Here is an 11145-nt window from a genome sequence, read left to right on the forward strand (position 1 = left end):
TTTTATATTGAAAGAGATCTCACCGAACTAACCGTGACACACAATACAATATACATAATCGGCATCTATTTATAGCAATTCAAATACAATTACATTTCCTTATTCTGGCTACTAAAGTTCCAAATCCATTAGAGGCAGCACCAACCGAGATAAAGCCTAGTGGAATTTCCACGGATTCTAAGGATTTGAGCTGTAATGTTCGAACAAGTCTCAATTGCTAATCCGTTGAAAGAGTAACGTCGATGTGTAGTCCACTGTATTTGTGGACGAATTTCCAGCCCTAATCATCAGTACATGCACCCTTCAATACACCTACACGTGCACATGAGCCTTGTGGGTAGCCACCTTTAGCTTATTTTGGCGCACTTTCCTGAACGAAATCTGAAGAAAAAGTAGACTATTGAATGGCATAAACTAGTGCTTGTGTAGTACAAACTGAAACTTGTCCAGAACCCTAATAATCCACATGATTTTGTCGTAAGTGCTGCCTTTAACCTATCCTTCAAAAATAAGCCTTTTTCTTGTTGCTTTTTAGTGATAACGCTATCGTATGCTCATATTCATCCTATCCAAATCTATGTGCCATCTTGGCTATCCTTGTTGATCCACGGATAGTTCGATGAGGTGGTCCCATTGCTCACACTTGCCCTTTTGAGTCTTTGCTGTGATATTTATCTCCTCTTTTTCGGTCGCGTTTTTTTTTTCTTTTTCTTTTCTTCATCACGCAATCACCCTAGTCACTATTGTGAGAAATATAATATTGAGAGTTTGTTGATCACTAGCCAAGGTTTGCTATCATTTAGATGTATGCGCGGTTTTCTGATATTAAACGTTAATAGAGTATGAGATGTCGGGCCTGTTACAAGTGTTTATTTCTTAGCTGTTATGTTGCCATGTTGTTGTCTTCATTCACTGATGTTTATACATATTTTCAGTTATGTAAATATTTTACACTCATGTTGTATTGTATAGGTCAAACATCATTAGGAATGCGTTTATCACCCCTCTATAAGGATAAAAACAGAATAATTACAAAACCAACGAAGAAAATGGTTATTAGTAAATAATTGAAATATGATGAACTGTTGAAAAAAGGAAGCGTTTACGCATTCATTATTGAGTCCTTCGCCACTTGTTTTGGTGGAGCGATGTTGTGGGTTTTTTCGACCTAAATTCGACATGAAGTCAATGCAGTTAAACATAGATGCAATTTGACACAGTAAAGCATCAAACTAAAAAAAGAAACATAGCATAGAAATATCAGATTAAACGAGTCAATACAATTAACATAAACAATTTCTAATTTTTTCCTCTTCCGGCAGAGAACAGACCTTGTACGAAAGTTGCAGCGTATTATTTTTTTCGAGTGAAACTCAATGCGAACAGCGCACACTCTATTTCTGCTCCTTTTTAGTCATGAAATACTGAAAAGCAATCAGCAATAAAACTGGCGAAAAGTAGTGCGGTAGAGTCGCAATTGCACAAAATGTAATCAAAATGGTACTTTGGTGTCTTCTGACGTAGTTTTCGTTCTCCTCGTGTTCTCATCGCTTTCCAATGACATTCGATTTTTTCAAACATGTCTATATCGTGACTGGTTCGGCTCTTTTCCATTGTCAATCTCTGTTTGCATTATGACGTTAAACCATAGATATTGCAATGCAACAAGTGATCTGGCACGAAGAGATACCGTGCCGGAATCTTCCAGAATCATCTTGCGCTGGCAATAGGTCTTTTCTTCCTGGACTAAGTAGAACTTCATCATCAATGGCATTTAGTCTTATGAGTTATAAGAATCACTCATTAACCCATGTTTCGTTGAACATGACATTCCGCAGAGAAAATGTAGTTAGGGGAGGAGGGCTCAGTGGCGCCTTTTTTCTGGGCCCTCTATCTTACTTTTTTCTCTTGGTATCTTTAGCTTACATGTCATAGATGCTCTAAGGCTTATGCTTAGGTCTCAGGGCCACGACCGACTCAGTTATTTACTTCCAGAAATAAAGACGCCACTGCCCTCCTCCCCATTTCGCTACCTAACAGTGCGGATTTAGTGTAGTCGGTATAGCTGTGACTGCACGATCGATCGATTTATCGAGACCGCCTTAAGCCAGCCAAGCCTTTCATCCTTTCGAGATGGATAAGTTGGTGCCAGACTTGTCTGGGAGCATAAAAAGAGTGACTTAATATATCGGCTTCTCCACCTAAATTACTGTATACGCTAGAGACTCGCTCGTAAACCTCGAAACGATTCTGAATTGAAGTGAACGTGGTGGCGTATCCTAAGCGGATTGATAAACAGCAGACACTTCATCCCTTATTTTTGAACAGTTCGAAAAATTCGAAAAAAAAAATTCATGGCCGTTAATGTCTGGAAAAATGTGCTTCCCAGTGTTTCGTGGCCGTTTTCAGACGAAAAAGTGGAATTTCACGGAGAATCGAGATAAAACAAACAACCAAGTGTTGTTACACGATCATACAATCCACTCAAAAATTCTACACTTGCATGCTTTGTTTATTTGTGTTTACGACGGACCTATGGTAGATGTATACGCGGCAGAATCCTCGCCTAATACCGTCTTCTGGAAGTCAGCCATTAGCTGAGCTGCAGTGATACGCTCGAAATCATTTGCGAGCGCTGTTGAAAATGCAATCGCTTACGTGATATTACACTATAAAGCAAGTTATTTCCATCGAAGGCTGTAAAATGAGCATTAAATGGCCGGATGAATTTCAATTCCTCTGTGTGCATCCAATATTATCGCCTATATGAACACAATGAAGCTACAATGTCGTCGTTCCTATGCTTTTTCTTTACACTTAGTTTTTTTGCACAAGTTCTTTGGTCACACAGGATGTTTTTGTAGCAACGCTCTGGCCGCGGAATGTTTTTGCGATCAGCATTAGCGTTTCCCCTTAGCCTCTGTGAATGTTGCGTCGAACTGGCCTCGTTCTTCGTTTTGTTGTTGTTATTTGCATAGAAACTGTGCACGTGGTATACTGAATGTTCCAGAAGGAAATAATTGAGTGAAATGAAGTTGAAATACGTGTCCTACCTTGCGTGCAAGGCTTTGAAGAGTTACGCACACGGAGAAAAGATCGCGTCCTTCGAACAAATCAATTGATTGGAAAGTCTACAAACAAACCCACAAAGTTAGAGCGTAGGAAAAAGTGCAACACAGACAACGTTCGCTCACTTCCTCATCTTTCACGCCAAGTTTCCTGGCCGAAGTTGTGAATTGATTCAGATTTTCCATACAATTGAAATTTGATATTGGTTTCATGATTTTTTTCACTGTACCGTCTGCGATCGCATTCATCAACCTAGAAAGAGTGAATAAATATCCCATAGAATATAGATAAACCTATAAGCCATAAGCTATGAATATAAATTATCTACATAACCTATGGGTTTTTTTTTCCAAAATTCAGGCGGACTTTTAATTAAGAGGAAAAACCCTCAATAAAGAGAACATAGATATAATCGGGTAGACGAGAAATACTGCAAATAAATAAATGAATAACTAAATAAATACTGGAGATTCCCACTTGCGACCAAGTCTAACGAAAAAAGGTTGCAAATCACAATTACGGTGTCAGGGGAGTGTTGGTTTTTTTTTAAAATAAATATTGCAATGAAAAATAAAATGCACATGAAATTGCGCCTGAATAGAGTCTTTATGTGTCGAAAGCTTTTCGAAGCGCTGATGTGGCAGAACCACGAGGTCTGCGAGGTTCGTGACTCACGACAGAAGAAACGCAGCCTTAATTGATTAGAACGAAACTAACTTGCAGAGTTTTTGACCATCCCTCAGTTGATCGAGAAAGTTGTCCCGGCTACCAGTGGTATCGAAATCTTCATTGGTTAAACCCTAAAAAGGATAGGAATGAGAACGCTGTTGGATAATATCGATTGATGTAACAAAAATTGACTTAGATTTGCCTCTAGGCCGCACAACTCAAAAAATCTTTTTATTCGTTTTTTGATAGTATAGCTGCAAGGTTTTTAGATGGGACTTTTGTCAACCAGACGTCTTGGGTTCATCGCTCTCCTCAGAATCTTAAACAGAGGTTGACTGGAGCAATCTTACGTTTATCCCGTCAGGAGCCAAACTGTGCCGTGTCAACTCGGAGACACACCAGTAGAAGGCATAGAAAAAAGCATACTGAGATTCCAAAACACGAGAACGTTTGAACTTTTTTTTATTGGTTTATTGAACCCCATCAGGATAAATACATGACAAATGAAACAGACGAAGATGGAATTCGTTCAGATTATCTGATGCAGTTACAAAGAGAGCAGATGAAACCTCGTTGTTCTCATCGCGATATGTGCTTCTGCAATTATTACTCGACACTTTCTTGGATTACTTACTCGTTTGAAGCTAGTTCTAGGAAATCGCAATTGGTTCCAGTGGTATGTTTCCCGAGGCATTATAGTGAAAAGGTGAGCAATGTATGTAGGAGCATAGGTCTCTTATTTTTAGAGGTTTTGAGCTAGTAGCAGCCTTCAACTTCTGTCAGATCTTGAGGAAAGGAATAAAAAAGGATAAACTCTCTGGCATTAATCAATTCGCTTGGGATGCGCCATCGCGTTCTCTTCAATTCAGAATCTGTTTGGTTTACGAACACGTGGCTAGACCATACAATGACTTGCGGTGACTAACCGATGAATTAACTCCGGTTTTTTTTACCCTCCCAGACAGGCCTGATAGCAATTTATCCATTACGAAGGGGTGAAACGTTCGGTTGGTACTAAGACGAATTATCGATTGATCGTGCAGTCACAGCGAGAGCTCTTACCGACTGCGCCGTGCCCGATCCCTTACTTTAGTACTATTCAAAGAGAAAATGAATGTTCTTTTCTGCTTTTATACCAATTTCCATTTGCGCTCTTGGGATTTGCTGCAACGTATGAGTAAGAGAATGTCCCTGTAATGTAATGCTTTTTAATAGCAAAAAAGGTGCGGTTTGACTGCACCACCCTGTCTTATCAGATAACAGAACCTGCACCATCAAAACAAGTGCAAATGAGCGCCAGTCATGCGAAAATAATTTGCAAACCTAAAATGTAGGCATGAGACTACGGTTTGTTTCGATTTTGTATCAACTCGTCAAACATCAAACGAGAGGGGGAAGTATTATTTTATTTGAAGTCGGATTCTACGTAATCTCATATGGCGGATCATTCATTTTTTTCCATATTAACCTCTTTGAAAACTGTCTACTTTGCACCGTTCGTACTACAACGTCACGACATTCTCATGTCGTTGTTCCCAATATTGAATTTTAAAACTTTTTGCAACAAAAAATCATAGCGACCACCAAAACCCTCTACGAAGTTTATGTTGAATTTTTGCTTCAGTGGAATTATTGTCTCTCTACTATGATTAGTTTCCTATACTATACGTGACGATCTCGGTATGTTTTCCTCAAATATTTTTTTACAGGAAGAAATGTCTTTTGGTAGCCTTTTTCAGAAGAAAAAAAAAGAACATTAAATAGTTGTTTTCCCAGTCTTTCTTCTTAAAAAACAGAAAGTACAGATTTTTTTGAGGAGAACTAATATTGCAGGAGTTTTTGTTCGAATCATTCGGTCGGCAAAAAAGAGAGGAAGAGATGAAGGGATTAGTACGTTGTCAATGACTTAGCTGCGGTTTCCATTACCAGCTCTGACAGAAATGCGATGGGAATTTTCATATCAGAGTTTTAAGAATAAGTAGAAACAAACAATGTTCTTTCCATCACATCAATGGAATCGATGAGAATTCTAGGAGAAAAAAATACCGTAGTTTCCTAATCAATTTACTAAGATATTCAATTTCAAGCTTAGCAAAAAAAAAGAGAAAAAAAGAAAATAAAGAGCATGGGGAATGAAAGATTGTCCAGTTTGGTTTACTACCATTTCCAATACGGAATTCACCTTTGATGGACCTAATCAACCAATAGATAGGGCTAGGGGGTAGCTTTTACGTGATCACGCTCAATTCCCTCTAATAATCCAGAAGAAGTTGTGTAGAACAGCCTCGGTTTCACTAGTGTTCCCAAAGATGCAACTCACTACGGATTGTGAAATAAGGACGAAATGGAAAGATGCATATTTTGTATGTAGTGTTATGAGGATAAAAAACAGTACATATTAGAATAAATAGCCAGCTAAAAGCTTGGGATTCGGAAATCACTACTGATGAGGTAAATTTTGGAGTAAATTTGAGACCAAAAAATGTTTTCGTGCTTGTGTAATAAAAATCACAAAGCCTCCTTATCGCGACAGATCTCGAAACGTCAGCTGTTTTCCCTTGCCACAATCATCACAGTGCACTTATAGCTGTTATTTTTGTGCGGGAAAACTGAAGCTATTGGAAAATTGAATCTCCTTGGATAACATCGAGCATTTCGTAGATGACATCTCTTTCATAGTTCATCTAGTAACTGCTCTTAGTAAAGAGCTGGCAAAAGACAGTTACTAAGTGAACAGAGAAATACATAAATAAATAAAATACGTTCTTTTTTCATCAAATATTTCTGCGGCTCTTCTTTTTGCCACTACAAAGCATACACTGACAAGAGTCAGGAGTGAGAAATATAGTTGGATCGAAACGGCATGACGTTAGCTGCAGTTGCGTAGGCGGCTGCGGTCGAAGCGGCGCGGTGGAGTGTAGCGGTTTGGAATAAGAGGGGACCCTTCCCGCCACCACCTAACGCTGGTCCGACAGGATTGTAACTTTAAGGGTCCCCTCTTATTCCTAACTTTCTAGTCACATGGAGATTAGCTGAGTAGAATCCAGTCCATAATCTAATGATTCAGTAGTGCTCTTCATCATTATTTGTCTGTGTGAGCTCGATATGGTCAACAAAAAATAATGATGGTAAGAGCTCACCTTTATCCATTCTAGGAGATAACCAGCTTCTTGTTCGTTGAATTTGCTTGCTTGCTTGTCGAGAATTTTCCCTAAATACGAACATCAAAAGTGAGCACTACTGAAGATATTAAAGTTTATAGAAGATCAACACTCATGAAGTAGGCGAGAGAAAAACCTGAATACCTACTTTTCTTATGCTTGGCAACATTCACGCAACATTTTACAGTTTAAGTTAGTAATTCAAATAAGTAGTAAATAGAGTTGGACTAAATAATAAATGACAACAAAATTTAATTTGTTGATGTTTATATTTAAATCGCATGAAACTACATTCGATACTACTCACATTACAAATTGGGAAAAGTTTTCTAATACGATCCAATCGTTTGCGCAATAAGCTCAGTAGTTTTTCTGCTCTTAAGGTAGGTAGTTGAACAGTTACCAAGCCTCGCGAATAAATAAGTTAATAAATAGTTGTAATAAGTCAAGTACTATATATTATTATTTTCAAATTTATTTATTTGTTCTCAGTTTTATCCACTTATGTTTTTAGTTAATTAATTTAATCAATTTAATTAATTGAAATTAAATTACTATTAAATAAAATTAATTATAGTTAATTCCAACAATAAATTTCACAAGCTTTTGGTCATTTTTGGTCTGCTCCGTGGCAAATTAAAAAGGAATGTCACGGTCGACAACTAAACATTTGTTTATAAAAAGCAAAATGACAGGAAATTCCTCCTCTCACCATCCAACCTTCGAATACGCAAAAGTAATTCATAAGCAGACCGTGGATTTTCGATGTTCTCAAAATCAAAAATTTCCCAAATTTTCAACGTTTTTACCATTCTTTTTAGGCAACATACCTCTAGTTATTGAAACACTTAGCAGCCAACCCTTAACAATTGTGTTAGAACATCAGGCAGAGTGTTTTCTCTTACTTCGAACTTCATCCTTTTTTTGTTATTTTTTATTCTACTTTATTCTTTTTCTTCTGCTCGTATCAGTACCGAAAAACTTTGATTTGTGTTCTTCCTCTACGAACTCCAGTGGGACTTTGTCATTTTGAGGAAGGAAAATGTGGAAAAAAAATTAAGGAGTAAATCTCCTCACATCTCCTTAATGGACGAACAAATATTGAAACAATTATTAGTTACGCTCAAGAATGGCATTTCTTTCAGTCCTTACATATTACAGTGCAAAATGTAATAATTAAAAAACTGCACACACATATGGATTACAACAGCGATTTTATTGGTTTAGTTTCGATCACGAGGGAAAATGTGTCGTATAACGAGTCAGAGCGACTGAACGACCGAGTGACCGACTCGTAATTTCCGGCTAAAAACGGATCATTACTTCAAAATGAATGAAAATTGTGAGAATCAGCGTTAATTTGGGGGTTGATTTTGATATAGGACAAAAAGGAAATGATCTATATGTCTATTTCTTCCGAAATCAATTCAGGATTAAGTTATGTTCTATTCTAACAGAATGAAATGGATCTAACGACTATGCCACCATTCTTAACGAACATGCAAGCATTTGCAATTTTCAACTGACTCCTCCAAGTTTATTGATATGTTCAGTAAAAAAAAAAACAAAAATGTGGCGCTAAAAAAGGTACTATTTTTAAGCAGATTCGGCTTCGCACAGCATCATCGAAAACCACAGCATCATCACGATTAAAACTACCGTGCCTAGCTAACAACGCTTTTGATTCCAGTTTCTAGAGCCAGTCTGTCGAGGATGCGAAGGTCCGTCAGCATATGCACGTAGAACTAAGATCACAGCAAAAAGTGATCGGCATCAATTAATCCATTCAGGATTTGCCAAGAGGTTCAATTTCCGTTCGTATCGTGAAGGTTTATGAACGTATGGGTGGCCCATGCAAGGATTTGTCAAGGTGAGTTGTGAGATCAAGTCAGTGTTTTTATCCTCCCGGACAAGTCTAACACCAATTCATCGGTTTCGGTAGAACGGAAGGTTTGGTTGGTATTAGAGCAATTTCGTACCATCAACCGTGCAATGGTCGCAAAACGTTCTTTTTAGCCTACACAAAGGTTTATGAGTACCCGATGACGTATCAACCTTTGTAAGTTCGTGTTTTTATTTTCACTGACGAAACTCACTTCAATTCATCCATTTATTAGAAAGATGACTGGTTTGAGCAGTATCGAACCGCGCAAACTTAGCGGTGAGCTCTCAAACATTGCGGTACTGTCACCTTCCATTACAATGTATTGGGTGAATGATGATCTGATACCTCTCACGTTACCGTATCCATCAAACTTTGACATTTATACTTTTTTAAGATCCGTCACACCAGTCTGTTTTTGTTCGGTCGGCTAAGAATTGATCTGGTCGTAAAATACAAAGATAATTTTTAAAAAGTTTTAAAAGAAATCGAACTTGTGCGACATGCATCGCTCCATGGATGGTCCACACTGTAAGAGATTACGCGTAGCGGATATGAACAGACAATCAGTATGTTGCTGACGATGATGTTATAGTAGTAATTTAACTTTATATAATTGATTTATAATATAATTTAATTTACAACCTCATTATTTTTCTAGATGTTTCTAATTTTTGATATAAAACTTCAATCAGAATTCGTTTAAAGGCATCACCCCACGAATCTGAGGTGGTGCAGATTTCAGGTGGAGTATTCGTATACAGGATGGGAGACTACGGAGAGGGGGGGTGATTCCGTCCATTTCTTCCTAATTGCCGTAAAAAACGGCCTGGAAGATACGGCTTCATTCGTTTTGGCGCGCGCCAGTCTTGTACGGCGCCGCATCTTCCGGACCGTTTTTTACGGCAATTAGCAAGAAATGGACGGAATCACCTCCCTCTCCGTGGTCTCCCATCCCGTATACGAACACTCCACCTGAAATCTGCATCACCTCAGATTCGTGGGGTGATGCCTTTAAAAACTTCCATTTCTGAGGAAAACCAACGCCATCGTATGAATCACGAATGCTTTTGTGCCTGGGTCTCCCCCGCAGAGTATACGTAACCACTGTATGTGTATGAGTCGAGAACTTTCCTCGAAAAATTATGTTAGACTGGTAGACAATGTGTGTTCATGGTACAGTATAAGAGCAGGTATTTACTTTCGTTGCACCACAAGAGACATCGAATAATCGAATGAATCTCAAGTGTTCACGAAACAAGTCGAAGCAAGTCTTTTGAAGGGAAAAAATCATATGGCCCGAATTCAAATGCAAGAAAAAAGAGAAAAAATGTATGTCCGTATTTTATCACAATTTTTTCCATGAGAAAACTTTTTACTCAAAAAATGAAGGGAGACAATTTTCCTGTTAAGAAAAATTCAAAAGATTAAAGTTAAGTTGAAAAAATTTGTGCAGTGAATAGAGATGATGAACACAGAATGGTATAACTGAAATAAGCTGTCAGTATGACGTTTTTTTTCTCAAAAATTAAAAGACTCTTCTGACGCAGTGAATGTCTAAAATTAAACGAAAATAAAATTGCAGGTAAAAATAAAATATAGGGATTTTTTTCAAAATAGAAACAAGCGAAACGCCAATAACTCTCTTTTTTCCTTACCAGCCATGCCCGAAGGTCTCGGACGATGATAGTGTTGCTCCATAGTGTAAATGTCGAGAGCACAGAAGTTCTGCCGTGTGTCGCTGTCGTTGACTGCCACTTCCACTGATCAGCCTATTTATCCAGAGCTCTAGAAAATGGGCGGCGCATACCGGGATGTTTAGATTGTGCGGATGTCTGGCTGTCTTTGCACGGCTAACACACGATAAGACGTTATTTCAGCAGGCAATCATTCGAGACTATTCTTCATTTGCCACGGAACGAATCGAACGAATCCCAAGTCACTCCTACCTAAAACGTTTCAGATTCACAACTACCCGATGCAGAAATCTCCATGCTCAAAGTGTACAAAAGTCAAAGTTCCCTATGGTCAAGTGGTGTGATGAGATGGATAGGGTTTCTCGCGCCACTTGAGCATGCATGCGAGCGAGTGTGGACAGAAAATACCAGCGGATAAAAAGGGGATTTCAAAAATATATTTGCAAATTGTGGCTGCTAAGCCTAGACTAGACGCCTGCGTTACGAAGTGGTGCTTTTTTTTTTGAATTCAACAAATTTCCGCATTCACACTCACTCATTCACTTTTAATAGAGATAGATCGTCTAGGATTTTTGAGGTGACTTGGATAACTCGTTTTGCAGAATTACTTGACTTCACCTTTCAATATAACAAACAGTTAATCATCTTACTGTTTAGTGATTAGGCC

The 11145-nt window shown here is 38.2% G+C and overlaps 1 protein-coding gene across 1 annotated transcript; it reads right to left on the reverse strand.

The window, feature by feature from the left end:
* Nucleotides 1-1102: 1102 nt before the first annotated feature.
* Nucleotides 1103-10482, reverse strand: RB195_008053 (uncharacterized protein; the record flags this gene model as incomplete). Its single annotated transcript, XM_064182036.1, has 6 exons — nucleotides 1103-1168; nucleotides 3054-3131; nucleotides 3195-3321; nucleotides 3787-3869; nucleotides 6879-6949; nucleotides 10440-10482. 6 exons carry the CDS (start codon nucleotides 10480-10482, stop codon nucleotides 1103-1105), a joined length of 468 nt encoding a protein of 155 aa, XP_064038778.1.
* Nucleotides 10483-11145: the final 663 nt, after the last annotated feature.

The sequence above is a fragment of the Necator americanus genome, chromosome I (assembly GCF_031761385.1).
Source record: "Necator americanus strain Aroian chromosome I, whole genome shotgun sequence".
NCBI lineage: Eukaryota > Metazoa > Nematoda > Chromadorea > Rhabditida > Ancylostomatidae > Necator > Necator americanus.